At 34.4% G+C, this 19,664-nt stretch overlaps 1 protein-coding gene across 2 annotated transcripts in view; it reads left to right on the plus strand.

The window, feature by feature from the left end:
* LOC117330814 (FYVE, RhoGEF and PH domain-containing protein 2-like) overlaps window positions 1–17,759 on the plus strand; it is an 83,573-nt gene extending 65,814 nt beyond the window's left edge. For both annotated transcript variants that reach the window (XM_033889315.1, XM_033889316.1), the window contains 11 exons: window positions 61–144; window positions 2,368–2,400; window positions 4,812–4,891; window positions 5,681–5,714; window positions 6,499–6,579; window positions 8,562–8,609; window positions 9,992–10,120; window positions 11,003–11,167; window positions 11,458–11,586; window positions 11,935–12,092; window positions 13,814–17,759. In XM_033889315.1, coding sequence (XP_033745206.1) covers window positions 61–144; window positions 2,368–2,400; window positions 4,812–4,891; window positions 5,681–5,714; window positions 6,499–6,579; window positions 8,562–8,609; window positions 9,992–10,120; window positions 11,003–11,167; window positions 11,458–11,586; window positions 11,935–12,092; window positions 13,814–13,934 — 1,062 coding nt within the window. In that variant the 3' untranslated portion in view covers window positions 13,935–17,759. The remainder of the gene's footprint in view (window positions 1–60; window positions 145–2,367; window positions 2,401–4,811; window positions 4,892–5,680; window positions 5,715–6,498; window positions 6,580–8,561; window positions 8,610–9,991; window positions 10,121–11,002; window positions 11,168–11,457; window positions 11,587–11,934; window positions 12,093–13,813) is intronic.
* The last annotated feature ends 1,905 nt before the right edge of the window (window positions 17,760–19,664 follow it).

A 19,664-nucleotide genomic window follows, 5' to 3' on the forward strand; every position in this document is an offset into this window, starting at 1 on the left:
GTTTTAGATGTCATGATCTTCAGCAGGATATTTCTTGACTAACAAGTTTTGTTTTTACAGTTCAACGACCTCATGTTGATTTGTTGTGAGCAAATACTGGGAAGTTTTCGCATCAAAGCCCAGCTGGATATGGAGGGTTTGGAGGTAAGTATACAATGTCACATTCTCAAGGTCACTATCATATAAATACCATTCTCAAGGTCACCACCATATAGCCACCATTGTCAAGGTTACTACTACTGCCATATAGCCACCATTGTCAAAGTTACCACTACCGCTATATAGCCACCATTGTCAAGGTTACTACAACTGCTATATAGCCACCATTGTCAAGGTTACTACAACCGCTATATAGCCACCATTGTCAAGGTTACTACTACTGCCATATAACCACCATTGTCAAGGTTGTTACTATATAGCTATATAGCCACCAATGTCAAGGTTACTACTACCGCCATATAGCCACCGTTGTCCTAGTTACTACTACCGCCATATAGCCACCATTGTCAAGGTTACTACTACTGCTATATAGCCACCATTGTCAAGGTTACTACTACCGCCATATAGCCACCATTGTCAAGGTTACTACTACTGCCATATAGCCACCATTGTCAAGGTTACTACTACCGCTATATAGCCACCATTGTCAATATTACTACTACCGCCATATAGCCACAATTGTCAAGGTCATTACTACAGCCATATAGCCACCATTGTCAAGATTATTACTACAGCTGTATAGCCACAAATGTTAAGGTTATGATCCCCTCCTGTATCATCAATATTACCCCATAACATGTCCATTGTTCTGATTTTCTTAGTCAGACTTTGGTTTATGACGATGTATTGGTATATAAAACAAAGGTATCGGTATAAGAAAGTCTACAAAGGCTTTAATCCTGTATCCCTCTACAAAGGCTTTAATCCTGTATCCCTCTACACAGGCTTAAATCCTGTATCCCTCTACACAGGCTTAAATCCTGTATCCCTCTACACAGGCTTTAATCCTGTATCCCTCTACAAAGGCTTTAATCCTGTATCCCTCTACAAAGGCTTTAATCCTGTATCCCTCTACAAAGGCTTTAATCATGTATCCCTCTACAAAGGCTTAAATCCTGTATCCCTCTACAAAGGCTTAATCCTGTATCCCTCTACAAAGGCTTTAATCCTGTATCCCTCTACAAAGGCTTTAATCCTGTATCCCTCTACAAAGGCTTTAATCCTGTATCCCTCTACAAAGGCTTAAATCCTGTATCCCTCTACAAAGGCTTTAATCCTGTATCCCTCTACAAAGGCTTTAATCCTGTAACCCTCTACAGAGGCTTTAATCCTGTATCCCTCTACAAAGGCTTTAATCCTGTATCCGTTAAGCAATATTACCAACGTACCTCACTGTCAGGACAATGATGTAAGATAATATCATGTTCTTTTATAGTCATAAAAATAGCTAGGATCACCTGATATTTCATGCATGTACATTTCATAAGAATTAAAAATTTCACTGAATACAATAAAATTATGCATAAACATTGCATAGAATGTTAGCTGAATAAATTGATTATTAAGTCTTTTTACTTGGTAAACCCATAAAGCACCTTTTCACCCTTCATTTTGATTAACTGTATGAATAGATACATTTGTATTTGATCAGTGCAGGTTGACGATACTATATCGCTAAGAGGATTATCTTTTGTTCAGATTGATATAACTATATAAGATTGATTGATGACTAGAAAACAGCATTCATTATGATAGTTTGTATTGTGATTATTAGCTTTTAGTTAAAAATGCTTCAACTCACTCTTGAATGTCATGTGACAATCATATGATTTTGTAAACAAATGATCTGTAGAATGTCATGTGACAATCATATGATTTTGTAAACAAATGATCTGTAGACTGTCATGTGACAATCAGGATTTTGTAATCACATTATCTGTAGAATGTCATGTGACAATCAGGATTTTGTAATCACATGATCTGCAGAATGTCATGTGACAATCATATGATTTTGTAACCACATGATCTGTAGAATGTCATGTGACAATCAGGATTTTGTAATCACATTATCTGTAGAATGTCATGTGACAATCAGGATTTTGTAATCACATGATCTGCAGAATGTCATGTGACAATCATATGATTTTGTAACCACATGATCTGTAGAATGTCATGTGACAATCATGTGCAGAATTTCTTGTGTTGATCACATTGTACGACATAGTAAGAATCATACCCAGGATGTAGAATATATGTTGTAGTGAACAAGTAGACATTTGCTGTAGTATAATTGTTGTTTATTTTTAGTGTATTTTGTTTTGCATGGTGCACTTTTTTGTTGTTTTATTTTGTTTATTTGCGTTGTAGATTATGGACCGGAATGACAAGTGTATACGCTGGGTATGTTAGCTTGTACAACACTCGGCTCATTATTATACTCAACATCCTTTCTCTGATACCATAAATCAGTAAACTTTTGGCAAATTTATGAGGGGTATAGATCTACAAAATGGCAATGTATGGGTTTATATAGCATGAACTACAGTGTACTTATTTGTTAATCTGAGAAAAAAAAAGGAAGGGACAACTTATTTCATCAAACTTGCAAAAATCCCAAGGAAAAAAAATATATGCATGCAAGGGAATAGTCTGCTGCACATTCAAATTAGTTAATTAAACAAGAGTTACATGGTAGATTCTGATAAAAACTAATATTATCTAATATTAAACCTTGCATGTGAACACTAGGAGCAATCTGTGCAACTAAACTAATTAGTAAATGTAATTAAGTTTAAAATATGATGACCTAGCTGAAATGATCCGTTCTATTTTGGTTAATTATCATTTTTAAAGTCATTTTATTCTTTTCAATTTGTTTTTTATTTGATACCCTGTATTGTACTAAACATCATTCTATAACATTCTGTGTTGTGCATCTTTTTTCCTACCATGTTATTCTGACTTTTAACTTTGAAATGGGCACTACAAATGATTGTCAGGTCATACATGATCTAATACAAACAAGTTTTCTGCAAACAAGAGGCCCATTATAAGTGCCCTCTAAAGTCATCACTTGCTCAATACATACAAGAGGCCCAAAAGGTCCTCTGAGGTCATTACTTACTTAAATACATACAAGAGACCCAAAAGGTCCTCTGAGGTTATCACTTACTCAAATACATACAAGAGGCCCAAAAGGTCCTCTGAGGTCATTACTTACTTAAATACATACAAGAGACCCATAGGGCCCTTTCAAGTTATCACTTACTCAAATACATACAAGAGGCCCATAGGGCCCTTTCAAGTTATCACTTACTCAAATATAAACAAGAGGCCCAAAAGGTCCTCTGAGGTTATCACTTACTCAAATACAAACAAGAGGCCCAAAAGGTTCTCTGAGGTCATCACTTACTTAAATACATACAAGAGACCCATAGGGCCCTTTCAAGTTATCACTTACTCAAATACATACAAGAGGCCCATAGGGCCCTTTCAAGTTATCACTTACTCAAATATAAACAAGAGGCCCAAATGGTCCTCTGAGGTTATCACTTACTCAAATACAAACAAGAGGCCCAAAAGGTTCTCTGAGGTCATCACTTATTTAAATACATACAAGAGACCCATAGGGCCCTTTCAAGTTATCACTTACTCAAATACATACAAGAGGCCAAACAGGTCCTCTGAGGTTATCACTTACTCAAATACAAACAAGAGGCCCAAAAGGTCCTCTGTGGTTATCACTTACTCAAATACAAACAAGAGGCCCAAAAGGTCCTCTGAGGTTATCACTTACTCAAATACATACAAGAGGCCAAACAGGTCCTCTGATGTTATCACTTACTCAAATACATACAAGAGGCCCAAAAGGTCCTCTGAGGTTATCACTTACTCAAATACATACAAGAGGCTCAAAAGGTCCTCTGAGGTTATCACTTACTCAAATACCAACAAGAGGCCCAAAAGGTCCTCTGAGGTCATCACTTACTGAAATACATACAAGAGGCCAAACAGGTCCTCTGAGGTCATCACTTTGTCAAATACATACAAGAGGCCCAAAAGGTCCTCTGAGGTCATCACTTTGTCAAATACATACAAGAGGCCCATAGGGCCCTTTCAAGTTATTACTTAGTTTTAAGTACAGATAAGATGTCTGAAAGGTCCTTTGAGGTCACCATTTAATCAAATACAAACAAGAAGCCCATGGTGCTCCCCCAAGTCATTGATTGATCTAATACAAACAAGAGGCCCATTGGGCCCTCTGACATCATCATTTAGCTTAATATAAATAAGATGACCTTAGGGCTCTCTGAATTCATCACATAGTCAAATACAAACAAGCCCATGTGGCTTTCCCAAGTCATTACTTGGTCTTATTCAAACAAGAGGCATATGTGGACAATCTCAAAACATCACTAAGCCAAAGACAAACAGGCCTAAAAGGTCTTCTGAGGTCATCACTAAACAAAATAGGCCCATGGGGCCCTCTAAGTTCACATTTGGTCTAATATAAACCAAAGACCCAAAGAGTTCTCGCAGGTCTACATTTACAATTAAGAAGCCCATAGGGACTTGTAAGGTCATAACAAAGTCTAATAGAAACAAGATGCCCATAGGGACATGAATACATACTACTGGACAATAGAACATCTGGCCAGCACTTACAGGTAGTTTGCTAACTGGATGTCCATGGAGCACTGTGATACCATGCATGTCAGACTTTTTCCGGTTGGGATATAATATAAAAATCTTTCTGATAAACTTGTCAGATAGCAAAACAAGTTTGTAATTATAATTTGTCTTTTGAACAGATACTGGAGGGAGAAAACATTGACATTCCAAATACATTTTATGTGAAAAGCCGGCAGAAGATTATACAATTCCTCGATGAGTAAGTATTAACAAGGTTTCTGCAGTAATTAACACTTAAAACTGTCCAGATAGAATAATTTGACAGTTGGATTTGAAAAATTAAAGTGTTATGTCAATTGTTTCACATTTTTACCAATGAAATACAAAAAGCTATCATCACAGTGATGATAGTACTTGTGTTTCTTTTACCAATCAGAATGTCACTTTCTATTCACTGCATTGAAATCAGCCAATTTTTCGGTTCAGATCCAACTGAAGCAAAGGTAAAAGAAGAGGTTATTTTACTGCTTCTTTAATATACATTCCAGTTTTTTTTTTTTTTTTTTTTTATGAAACACTCATTTGACAACAGTTATGCAACCAAAAACTTACCAGGGAAGAACTGAAAACGCTGCATTGAACAGCCTATTCAAAATGGCATTGTCATGTTGTCAATCTTTACTCCATAAGGATATGCATACAATATCACAGATTATGATACTGATTCCTAAGCTTTTTCGAGGCATAGATTATTTCTCTTTTTGGTGTTTAAAAATGAAATGAAATAAAAATTGAATAGTTTCCCTTTGAATATAACATAATATTTCACTCGTATTTGTATATTCAACAGGAAAACATTCTTATGCTTCTACTCAATATTATATGACTGTACAAAAAACAGTGTCGGGTCAATATATATCCAGAGTTAGAAGTGATTATTGTAACTGACAAACACATTATGATCATATAATAACTGAAACCGATTGAACATTGTGATATAAAACAATAATTTACATGAAGAAATCCCTACTTGTATTTTGTTTTGCAGGAATTCTGCTGGGGAGCCAATGGGCTGGTGTGAGGTAGGTATTCCTTATTTTCAACTTTAAAGTCTCTTTTATTTTCAATTCAGACCAAAATCACCTGTTATGGTGAAATTTACTACGGTTCAAGTCAGACAATTACATTTATGTTATGTTAAGGTACACCTGTATCTGCTAAGTGGCCACTCCCTTAGTGATGTTTCTACCTTTGCCCAATGTAAACTGTCTCACTAGTGTAATCAACACCATGGTCAAAGGTCAAGTAACAAGGTCATCTGCTGAGAATTCCATCATTTTTAACTTGCTTGGATGAGGTGTAGGGGAGCTATTGCTAAACTCCAGCGTCGGCAGCATCCGTAGATAATTAGGTTGAAGTTTTATAAAACAGTTTTGTGTCAATGCTAATGAGGATACAGATTAGGTATTTGACATGTTTTTTTTTTTCTTGTGACAAATCCTTTCTATTGGTAATTCATTTGTGGACCTGCAAACCTTGATTGTGACCTTTGACCTACTTTTGAAAATCTTTAACCTTTGCCACTATGTGTTAACTGTATGAGATATAGCTTTCATATTTGATGTGTCTTCCTTGTGACAAGACCTTTCCACTGGTGCTACATTTGCGGACCTGCAGACCTTGACCATGACCTTTGACCTACTTTTAACAATTAATTCCGAATTTTTGTAGTCTTCTAATAAATTTTGTTTAAAATTATTTTGCTGCCACCATCAAACATGATTTATAAACATTATTTTCTTTATATATTATCACCATACTAGTTATATAAAAATGTATCACTTAGTTTTATATCATAACCAACAGTCTATGAAGGACACACTGAAGGAATACCGCCACAGGAGGCAGTCTCTGAGGGGACATGAGGACCATTTACGGGACAGTGGGGTAAGTTGTAACACCTTCATAAATTTATAGGGGATTCAATAAGGGCTAAGGTAAGGGGATTGAATGGGAAGTAAAGACTTTGGGCCTAAATTAGTGTTAATGTGTTAAGAATAAACGTTTTAGTTTTGTGCAGCCTTTACATTATAGTTGGGACAACAATAAGTTCAACTTCAAAGAAAAGCAGGAATGGAGGTGTTTATATACTGTATCTCAGGAGAGATGTCTTAATTTTTAAAGTCGACTCTCCTTGAAAGATACGTAGTACTTCAGATGGATGTGTATATCAACTGCAGGGACCATCATACCACACAGCCATCAGATTTTGTTTAAGTAAAAATTATAATCTCTGTGTTTCTGACCTGGGCCTGCTCCTCAGGTGCGCCACACCACAGTTGAAATAATACATGTGAAGAAATCTTACACGTTAGTCCTCAGAAATTTGCCATTCAAAGCAGAAACAGTTTTATAGGTAGTAACAACATTGGTTTACCTGAAGATGAGCTGGTTATCAAATGATTTCTTGTTTTAGTGGAGAAGTAGTGAGTCTGCCTCTCTTTACACGGACATGTCCAGAACGACCAGTTTTAGGTCTGCCTTTTCTGATACCTCCAGACTTTCCAGTATCAAATCTCCTACTGATATCAGTAGGCACTCTTCTTATCGAGAAATACTGCGAAATGATGGAAGACATTCTTCTGAAATACGGAAAAGTAGAAATAGGAAATCTACTCCTTCTGAGATTGTCAAGGTACAATACATGTACCATGTAACATTATTTAACACAATGTATTGTACATTATACAATATGATATACATTGTATTATGCAATATATAAAACTATGTATTGTACATTATACAATATGTAATACAGATGTACTTTGTATTACACAATATAAAATATGTAAATTATATCATTAGTATTTCAATATATGATAAATTATACTTTAAAGTATAAGGAAATATAATGAAAATATACAGCATGTATCATTTACTTTGTATACTTTTATTTGTATGATTTTACCATACAACAAATTGATTGAAATATCATAAAAGTCCTCCAAATGTCTGAACAATCTTCAGCAGATCTTTTTCTGATCTCTTTATTGAACACATCCATACCTGCAGCTGTGTATGGGAGATAACTCTGAGAAGCCTCTAATGTAACTTTGGGATTTGATGTAAAGTTTGAAAATTGAAGCAACTGGCACTGAATTACCTTGACCTACTTTCATGACCACAGATGTCAAAAGTCTTAAACAACTTCTTCTCAATAGGCATATAAATCAAGTCGTTCGTTTGAATGACCTTGAAGTACGATTAAGGTATGCCAAAGGTTGAAATATTTATAGACATCGAGAAATTACTTAAAAGAAATACATGTAGTGTGAATTTCAGTTTCATGTCCATAACCTAAATTAACTTTGAAATAACATGAATTAAATTTTCATCAGCTACAGAACAAGTGAGTGATATATAATGTATTATGTACAGTACTGCTCAGGGTTATACAGGTATCCAAATGACAACAATACAACAATGAATTTAAGTCAAGCTTTAGTCCAAAGTGCAACAAATGCATATATCGTATAATTATACATAAACTGGTGCATGTATATCATGACATATGTAATATCATTAAAATGTTATTGACATACAATATTTTAGCCAATAACCCCAAATTGTGCATTTTTGTGATTTTCCATATCAGTGTTTTGGAAATGTTGAGTTTTTGACTGAAAAATCATGTGAGTGCAGAGGTAAAATTGAAACCTTAATTAGATCATGCATTAAGCATGATTGAAGACATTTAATATAAAATCAGGTCAATTAGCTGTAGGGGTATGGATAGACTTAATATCAACTTTTTCTGTAAAATAAGAGACTCTCTTTTAATTACAGGGTTGAAATAAAAAAAAAATGTGTATTCAACTTGGTTACAAATTTATTAGTATTAATTAGAAAAATCTTTTCCTTTTTTTAAGCTTAACTGTAGAATGTCGGTTCAGTCTGAGTTAATGAAGGTACCAAAGGTAATTAAAGTACCTCACAATACCTGTACCCTCTGTCCTGGTGCATGCTCTACATATATATTGTATCCGTCTCTCAGCCCTGTTAAAATAAATCTAAATGGTTTCTAAATGGCATGCGATAGGTCGGTAATCTTCCGCCTCTGTATCTAATGAAAAGTATAGACCTTCTGGGGGTGCGTTCCATTGGAAACTATATTCTCATTAATCTTTTATTACACTTGGTTTTTATTTGTTACTAATTAATTTACAATCAAAGATGGTTACCTTGGCCTCTAATTGACAGACATTATTTCTCTTCTCAAGTCCTTAAGCTACTATGCCAGTTCTAACCACTTAGCTACTAATATTCTTTATTAACAGTTCGTTAGTTTGCTGGGTTTATAAGCCTGTGAACAGCCAGGGTCATTTTGAGGCAGGATATCCTTGTAGTAGTTGGTGACTACCTCACTGAAACAACATATGTAAGGCCTGTCACATGTCATCCAGTTCAATTAGATTAAATTGTCTGGCCAAGGATACAACCACAGACTGGGCTGTTTCTCAGCTTCCTGATCAACATAATCTGACTAGCGTAGGGAGCGTCGAACCCCACACCTTGAGATTATGTGGCTGGCGTTTTAACTGAATGAGCTTTCATGACTCCAGCCCTATTATGAGATCTCAATTAAAAGAATTTAGGGAAAAAATGAAAATATTTTATGTTCGTTTGATATTTAGCTTGTGTTGTTAACAACATTCTTGAAGAAGGCTTCATTTCTTTGCAACAATCGGGAATTTTTATATCATAAACTTTTTCACTAAAATGAAAATATCTTTGCATAAACTGTTACATAATAAGCCACAGTAAAAAATGTTATGCTTGTCTTTGAAAATGAAACCAAAATGGCTTTCCAAAAGCATAACAACTCTCTCTGTATGTATATTGTATAAAAAAAATTATATCAAAACTGTTTTTTCTTCCTGTATGTAAATACATACTAACCTCTCTCAATAATATTTGATTTCTATTATCTTTCTCTCTTGGTTATAGTAATAAAAATTTGAATGTGGAATTAACACAAGTTCATGTATCTAAAAGTTTAAAATGCAAGAAATAACGAATACGGATAAACCTTTACACCATGACAAACTAATTGTAATAACCCTGGGAAATAACTTCGAAATCATTTAAGTGAACTTGTACCAAACGTTAACAAATACTTTGTCTAAAAATACATTTTTTCTCAGAATATCATTTATGTATTTTAAATAACAGGGATATCTATTTTTTACTTTCAAGGGAGACAACTACAAAATATAAGTTTTTCCATGATTTAGTCAGATTCTGTTATCATTCCATTTTTACAGCTACCACAATACACCTAATATTTTTTGTATTTCAGCTCCCAGAAATGGAGATAGGGAAATTGGCTCCAAAGTGGATAAAGGATGATGAGGTAACAATGTGTATGCAGTGTACCAACTCCTTCACAGCATTCCGTCGACGGCATCACTGCCGCGCCTGTGGCATTGTAAGTTTCACCTATACAAGACATGTTGTGTGGTATATTTTATTTCAATATCAACTCATTGTAGAATCCTCATACTACAGCAAAACAATACTAATGACAGTTATCATACACTGTATATAAAATACTGTTGCACTCTGACAATGCTAGTTTTTTTAGAACATGGCGTATTTCTTCTTAAATTACAAACAAAAAGTCTTCAAAATGTGTCTTCAAGGACAGTGATAATAGTTGTGTGACCCCAGGTAGCCCATTGGTCACTGTATGACAATGGGTGCATTGACAGTTGTGTAATATATTGTATATGTATGTAGTGTCTGCATTGCTGTAGAAATAGAGGAGAGTGTGAAGGCCCTATTGACATTTGACTTTACAGGTGGTTTGAAGTAACCATTGGCTCGTTGACCTTTGACCTTACAGGTAGTTTGTAGTTAATTGTTGGTCCTATTTACCTTTGACCTTATAGGCAATTTGTAATATATTTTGGCATAATATTGACCATTAACTTTACAGGTGATTTAATTGTAGTAAATACTAGTCCTATTGATCTTTAACCTTACAGGCGGTTTATTACAATTTTTGACCTAATTGACCTTCGACCTTACAGGTGGTTGATAGTAAAGTGTGGCCTAATTAACCCTTGACCTTACAGGTGGCGTGTAGTGACTATTGGCCCTATCGACCTTTGGCCTTACAGGTGGTTTGTATTGTACTTGTTGGCAATATACCCTTAAATCTTTTACCTTATAGATGGTTTGTAGCAAAATTAATATATGCCCTACTGACCTTTGACCTTACTGGTGTGTTGTAAAAACTGTTGGTCTCAATAACCTTTGACCTTACTGGTGGTTTAACTGTTGACCCTATTGAACTTTAACCCTACAGGTGGTTTGTAGTAAATGTTCCGGTAAGAAGGTGCCTCTGGCCTACGACAACTTCAGGTATAATCGTGTCTGTGACAAGTGTTATACAGTCTTAAAGAATGGAGTGGAGGAGGATGAAGTGCCGGAAAAACCAACCACCAGTTCAACTCGACGACGGGTGTTACAGGTAACGGCCAATGAATTTCTGGTTTATTTTAATTACAAGTGTACATGTAATTTCAAATGTGACATTTTGTTATTCCTTGTGAAACACAAATACAAATCTTCAAAGCATAAAAACACTGTGGGATTAATACTGATTGAACCTGAAATGAAATATAAAGAATCATGCATTCTTCTGGTTACATGCACATACAAGTCTCCACAAAGTACATTTAATTGTGTTACCAACTTTCATACTTGAACAACTTAATTACGTGCTAAAAGTTTAACTTGTTTTGAATTTTTCCTAATTAGAAAAAAGCAAGTGATCCCTCGGTGCTGTCCAGTTATCTGCAGGTCAGCACTGACCGCGGTAAGAGTTGGACAAAGCGATGGGTCGTTGTCCAGTCTGACTATGTTCTCTACTGTTTCAAGGCTCACCAGGTAACCCAATTATCTATCATCACACTGTAAAAGCCACATCCATACATCATTTTGCATTATAATTTTTTTCATGGAGGTTAAATTCCATGTCTCGACAGCAGAGGTCAAGGTCTCAAGTCCATTTGATTTAAGGGAAATAATTATTTTTTAAATCTTGCAGTTTTCAAAATCAGAAACAAGTTAACTTTGAGAGAAACAATTGCAAGGTCATATGGTATGAGTTAAAGTTTTTATATCCTAGCTTTCTTACACCCGTTATATAGGAGAATACAGTTTTCCACATTTCAAGTAAAAAATCAGAATGAACATGATCTCTTGCTAATTGATATTTAATTTGCTTTCTTACAGGATGTTTGTGCCCTTTTTTCTATCCCACTTCCTGGATACACTGTGGAGGCAACTGACTCTGACACTGGGGACAAGGAGAAGGGATTCAAACTCTACCACAAGAACCAGCAAGGACAAACACATTACTTCCTGGCTGGAGAGCAGAATCACCGCGACAAGTAAGTCATTTCTAAATATCTAAATATAAACTTTATTTATCTTATCACAATTACAAAAAATTCATATCAACATATATTAAGTACGCTCGTTGGCCCGGATGGAAGGACAAAAGGGGTCTTAGTGTAGGATGAAACCAGAGTACTCAGAGTAAACCAAAGTGGTCGGGCAGGTGACCCCTTAAATTTTCAGGCCCATCCGTGGAATCAAAATCCTGGCCACCTACAATGTAGGTGTAAGGTACTTGTGTTACCACTGCACCACCCGACCTATACACAAACACCAGCAATATTCCGAAAAAAACATGTACATGACAGACATTTGAGTGAAAAATAAAGAAAAAGCTTTTTAAATATGTCAGGATATTTTTCAGTCAGGAAAATTTTTCACATAACCTGGAACTTGCCTGCAGCCTTCCATATTATTGAGACAGATAACCAATTATTACTCTAATTTTACACATAACTTACCACTAAAACTTCATTATAAATTAATTTTATTTCAAATGATAACTTATATTGTTCATAATTTCAAAAATCTTGACTTCTGTACTCAAGTAGAATTTGTCCTCACCCACAGGAATTATGACAATAAATTGAGTAAATAGGTCTTTATCATGTAAAAAAATCAAGTTAAAAAAAAAAGTTTAAAAAAAAAAGGGCGGTGGTGGGGTATTACCTTAAAAATATGTGATGCAAGGGAAATAACTGCAAAAGTTGCATTTACACTCGCAACCATGATCAAGATGAAACAAATTTAACATCACATAAATAACGAGAAAAAAAGTATGTTCCTGATTTTTGTATTTGTTAAAATGAATTTCAAAAGATATTTTATGTGAATAAGATAAGGTTAATAAGGTTGTGAATCGTGCAATGAGTTATTGCTATATGAATAATATATAGTAATATATGTGATGCAAGGGAAGTAACTACTGGAATACTGTATTCAATTTTTATAAAAATAAATAGATAAAATATATCATTTCACTTACATGTAACATTTTTATCATCAACAAAATCTTTTCAGAATGTGTATAATAATTATATATTGCAGATTATTTAATAAAATAAATATTATCATGTACTCTTTTGTCAAAATAAAAATTATTTCTACTGATTATGTTAATTTCTTTCCTGGCTGGCTTAAAATTTCCTTGTTATATTCATAAGCACTTTTTGACCTTTGGATTGTTGCGTAATTTTCGAGCGTCATCTGGATGCTTTTTATATTTCTCCTGTTGGATAACACAATGTTATCCCCCACATCAAAAAAAATTAGAGACTCCTGTGAACTATGAACTTACATGATAGTTAATGGAAGCCCTGTATCTTATCACAAGATGGATGCAGTAGAGCTAACTGTATCATAAAGCTACTTCCATCCTTCTAGGACACGTCAGAGAGGCAACTAAAATAGGTGGAAATAAATGTCAAACCACAGGTGCCTGACTCGTTTTATAAAATATAAGTGTACATATAAATGAGACTCTTATATGTTATTATTTAATAAAATGAGTCGGGCACCTGTGGTCAAACTCTAGATGGGGAGATGAAATGGACCTATAATTCAATAAATTTCATAACATTCTATTAGGTCATTATATTAACATGTACCTGCCAATATATTGAAAACATTAATGTAAATTGATATGTCTCTTATTACGATTGACAAATCATGAATGTTTTGTGTGAATCTTTACATACTTATTTGTTCCTTCTAGGTGGATGGATGTCTTAGAACGAGTTGCCAGGCTTGAACTGCCAGAGTCGGAAGAAAATAAAAGAGCTTCAACTCAGTCCTCCAGTAGCAGTAGTGGAACTGCGGAAATTCAACAGTTATAGCAGTACTTCCTTGTTACATGGCGATAAGCCATAGACTTTGTAGTCCCCAACCCCGTTCCATTGGGGAAAATCCTACAGACATTTTCACAAGTTATTTCCTCTTCCATGGGGAAAAAGCCCACAGACTTTGTCAAAATTTGTCCTCTCTTCATGGGAAAAAAACAGTTCATTTAGCAAATTAATCTTGTAATCAATGTTTTCCTGTGTGCATTGGATAACATGACTTTTAAAAAGACATGGTCTATTATTTTTTTAATCTCAAATGAAATTATAGGGATGTAATTTTCAGTGGAAGCACTGAATCTGTAGTAATTCGTATTAAACACCAATACAATATTTAAGGAGAACATTATTATACGCGTTGCCCTCAATGGCCTTCAAATCCAAATAAATCCTTATAGCTGACCATTCCGTTAACAGTGTTTTATCAACACGCTCATTTTGTATGCTAGTAACAGGTGTATGTGACTGCATTGAAACTACAGTGTCTTGAAATTACTGCTTAAGTGTATTGCACTGTTGTCATTATATATAATTTATAAGGTGTATGTTGTGCTGTATAAAATACCGCGACATTGTAAGGTGTATTCTTTGATAATCAATGACTTGGTGCAGTGTAAGTTCAGTATTGTGATGTATGAATGCGGTGTGTAAGTGGTTTATGTGACAATGAACATGGAAAGCATGTGCTGCATCTTTAAAGTTTCATTTGGAAAATACATTTAATGTGTCTTTACTTAATATTTGTGTTTAGTTATGTAAACAATCAGATTTCTTCAGGCCTATTCGGGGCCGCAGTGGCCGAGTGGTTAAGTTGTCCCGGCTGTTGCCAGGTACTGGGTCAGTGGGGAGTAGAATGGGCAATTTTTTTTCATGCTTTATTCATGTGTGTTTCTGCCTCCATAAACTTGGGATGTACAATATGCATCATAAACATCAGCATAGTATAATTTTTTTTTTTTTTTAAACTGAACAAAAATTGAACAAATACAAAAATGAAGACAGTAAAATGTGTCAAATGCTTTTCCTCTACAACAGTTACTATTTTGCTGGTCCATTATAAAGGTATCAACAGATATATTTTTTCAGAAATCCATTTCAGTGCCTGGTCAGTAACCCACGGCCTCTGTTCATGAATATTTAGTTGGTTAAAAGAGACCTCAACAAGTAGTCTGAAGAATCACTAGGTTATCCAGTAAATTTCTACAGCTTATCCAGAAAACAAACAAAAAAAACAAAAAAAAAACAAAAAAAAACAAATTCTGAGTGTGAGTGACCTCCCTTTAACTAGTATGAAAGCAGGGATGTTTTGGGACAGTGTTTACTTTAAATGTGGCTGTTCATACACTGCATACTGGCTTTTGTAAATGTGTCCCAAACATCATTGCATAGATGTTACAAATGTTTTCATATGTTTCATAAACATACTGATTTCTGCTTAAATATTTCAGTCCTAGCTTTCATGCAACTTCTCGATGAGAGTATTTTTTAGCAATAATTTATTTTGTGTATTTGTGAATACCTATTTTGTATATATATGTATTGTTATTTATGTTTAGCAGGATTTGTACAATTTCAATCAATGTGTGTACTTAAATATTAAATTATTTTCACTGCAATTATACCATGATAAAACTGATTAAGTTGTCATTGAAATAGTTACTTGAAAGTTTTTGTCAAACTGACCTATGATATGTCGCTTCATCTTAGCTGTTTGATATTTAAATCCATTAAACTTTTTCTGCTATACAAAAGCCATTCTGGATTTTACAAAATTTTACAGAATTATATACATAGATACATGGGTACAGGTATGAATTGCTATTTTCTATGTAGATTAAAAATACAAGATGGCCACCGCTGTCTGTCACTGGACAAAACAATTCCATGTAGATCATAAATGTATATGAAAACTGTATTTATATATAATATAGAATAAAGTTTAAAGTGTCCATGTGACGGTAGATAATTATAGAATAAAAAGTCAAACACAGATCTGCTGTCTCCCTAGTACTTTCGCGGCTACATCGTGCCGCTCTTCAGGGTGCCGAATAAAATTCACATTCCCCTGAAGAGCAGCACGATGTAGCCGCAAAAGTACTTGGGAGACAGCAGATCTGTGTTTGACTTTTTATTCTATCAATATTTACCGTCACATGGACACTTTAAACTTCATTCTATAGCAATATGATGTTAAATGGACCAACACATTATGATCAATGGAGCTAGATTGGAAGTTTTAACAAGTCAAATTTCAACCATATGCCAGAATTCAAATGTCTTAAACAAGTAGTTTGTGAAGTTTGCTTCAAACATTATACAATTATGCTTCCAGGAAACTTCCATGTTTGAACTCATCATTACAGTTTTCAGGATGGTGCTGAAATCCTCATTAATAGGGCTAACCATTCACAGCCTCGTTTTGATACTGGTATACCATTTCTAGATTTATATGTTTTTACTCGCCAGTAAATCAGTTTTTATAACAAATATATGTTTGGTTTACTTTGTAATGTAATTATAAGGTAAATATGGGAAATTATCAGTGATTTTTTTTTTTTGTGATTTAGTTTTCATTATAAAACATGTTACCCTTTTCTGTGATCATTGTGAAATATAGACCATTTTAAAGGATTTTTAAAGTGAGTTTGTAATGTACGTAGCTTATTACATTTTATATGAACAATCTCTTTCAAGTTTTTCCATTGTGTATGACATCATGGAATGGGAAGAAATTTGAGGAATTCTTTTATCAAATACATGACTTGATTATTTTAATGGATACATTATGTCAAAAGTTAAACCAGAAAATACACACTTAATTTTACTTGTGTTATAAAATATTGATGTCTAAAATTATCCAATTCATAATAGATCACTTTAGGTAATGTTTAAGTTAAGAAAAACTCGGTGAAAATTTCATATGGTCAGAAATGATCTATCGCTTTCACCATTGCAGTGATTTTTATTATGATGTTACTCTTGATTTATGAACTTTATTTATTTTACAACAATTGTAAGTTTTATCAACTTCTGTTAATCATTCTTGTGGGCCCAGATGGTGGTACACAGACATAGGGGTAATCATTATGAGACTAAACCAAAGTACAAGTAGAAAACATGGGAGATGATGACTCATACATTTTCACCTCCCATCAAGGAATCAAACCCCGGCTGTCTTGTTGAAAGATGAGAGTGCTATCCACTATGCCACCTTTCGATTCGTGTAACATTAATATAGGGTGACTGTGGCGGTGCTATTTAACAATTGTATACAATTATACTAACATTTTTTTTAATTATGTTAATTTATTATCATAGATCGTCAGAATTGCTCTACTGCTATATTTTTAAGTTTAATTTGTGTTATTTTTTTTATTTGTTACTCTGTAGTAGGTAAACTATTGTTTGTGAAAAGTTATTTTCTTAACTTAGTTAGGTACAATTATTTCCCAAACTGGAAATAAGCTGTGGTCTCACAGCCATTTTTTTAAGTCCACCCATGGGGTACATATGTAGCTGTTTCCTACCCAAAGGTAACCATGGTAACTATTGGTAAGGGTGGGGTGGAGTATTTTGTTGTCTGTTGAAATATTGAATGAGAATAGCATGGAATGTAATGGAATGCATGTTATTATGATTGTATTGTTTACCATTCATCAATAAATTCTAAATGAAATTTATTTTCCTGTTAACTACGTTACACATTGGTGCATATGAACCGTACTTGTGTTATGATTTTTGTATTTGAGATGATATCATGTTGATGGTATGGTGTGTACTGTCATTTCATTTCGTAATAAAATCAACAATGTTATAAATTATGTTGATGGTCCGTTGTTTTCTTTTCTTTTTTTTTCTGCCAGAGAACAAACGTGCTGGTGTCAGATGAATGATGTTGGGCCAGTAGCCCTATGTCCATCGTCCGTAGTCAGTCCTTCCTTCCATCGTCTGTCCATCGTCCATTCGTTAACAGTTCTTTCTTTGTCCCTAGTTATGCCCATTCAAGTTAAAGTCTTTTCAGGAGAAGAAAATGGCCAACAGGCAGCCATCTTAGGTTTTGAATGCGGAAGATTGTTATTATTTTTATTTTACCATGAGCTAGTACTGGAGGGATATTTCTCAAGCTTCACATATAGATTCCCATTAGTCCCTAGTTATGCCCATTACAATTTTGAGTCTAATCTGGTAAACAAAATGGCCAACAAGCAGCCATCTTGGATTTTGAATGCAGAAGATTGTTATTTTTATTTTACCATGAGCTAGTACTGGAGGGATATTTCTCAAGCTTCACATATAGATTCCCCTTGGTCCCTAGTTATGCCCATTACACTTTTGAGTCTAATGCGGTAAACAAAATGCCCAACAGGATGCTGACTGGATTTTGACAGTAGAGATGTTGAATTGTTCCAGTTAGATAGAGTGGAGACAAAATGAATTAAACTGCACTAAACAGCTGTTTCCTATAGGATGTGTACTTATGTATCACTATAGGATGTGTACTTATGTATCACTTGTTATATCGCTATTGTGTGTAATATGTTTCTAGTTAAGTGCTTTTGTATTGGAATTCCTCGTATTCTATTATCTCTATAAAAAAACAATGAAAATAAGAAAAAAACAAACAAAAATCTGGTTGAACGGGGTACCTGTTTATACTCTCAAGCAATTATGTGCTAATATGAAACCAGCCAGCATTTCTGATACAAATGAAGGAACACATATCGTTTAAATTGGAAGTTTAATATGAAATTCACTCGATGTCTTCGACAGTATGCTTCAGTGAGATAGCACTATAAAGTCGGCATCAGTTCAGCGCTATCATAAGGAGACAAACATACCGCAGCCTCCCAAAATACACACAGAATCAGTCTTAGTGTCACCTTTTCTTAATTATTGATATATCTTATTATTCATAGGCCGAATTCTACATTTCCTGAGGTTGAAATCCAAGGTAAGAGTCCATTTAAGCTTATTGATGATACCTTTTCGTCATTTCTTAAGTGAGTGATAGTTAAATACATGCGTACATCTCACCATGCACCTCGCACACAGGGGAGGCTGCCTAAATGACAGGACGTTTAACAATACTAAAATAAACCAAACCACTCCGACATAATCAGGGCCAGTAACACGACTGAAGTTAAAGTTGAGTCACAATCACTTTCCCACAAAATGATGCAACATATGATTATTTTTTATTAAAACAAAATAAAAAATGTACATCACCATTTCCTCCGTTAGGCGTTGGTGTCTTCATTCAATAATTTTAGTCTTCCTCTCGTGAAAAAAGTCCGATTAGAAAAAACAAAAACAAAATCGCAGGAACGTCAATATATGAATAATGAATCGGATTCAGCAGAAATTGATTATCTCTTCACTAAAATCCGTTCCGACAGAAAATGCCAAGTTTGTAGTCTGCATAAAGAAACAGTCAATTTGAAGCTAAGCCTACTCAGGTTTCAGATAATAATTTTATCAAAAACCAATTCCATGACCGCTGTGAAGCAACTTATTGGTGTAGGTGGTAAAGAAGATATTTAGAATTTGTAATTTTTCAATATGCTTAAATGTGAAATAGATTCCGAAAATCTATAGCGACAACACATATTACCAGTGAAGTTCGAGTCACAAGGCAACATCCCTGTTGTTAAATGACATAAGCATTGGGTACGAATTCCAATATGTCGACAGTGTTTGGGCATTGGCGGGATAAAAGTCTTGTGAAAC

Source organism: Pecten maximus, chromosome 7, assembly GCF_902652985.1.
Source record: "Pecten maximus chromosome 7, xPecMax1.1, whole genome shotgun sequence".
NCBI classification, from domain to species: Eukaryota; Metazoa; Mollusca; class Bivalvia; order Pectinida; family Pectinidae; genus Pecten; species Pecten maximus.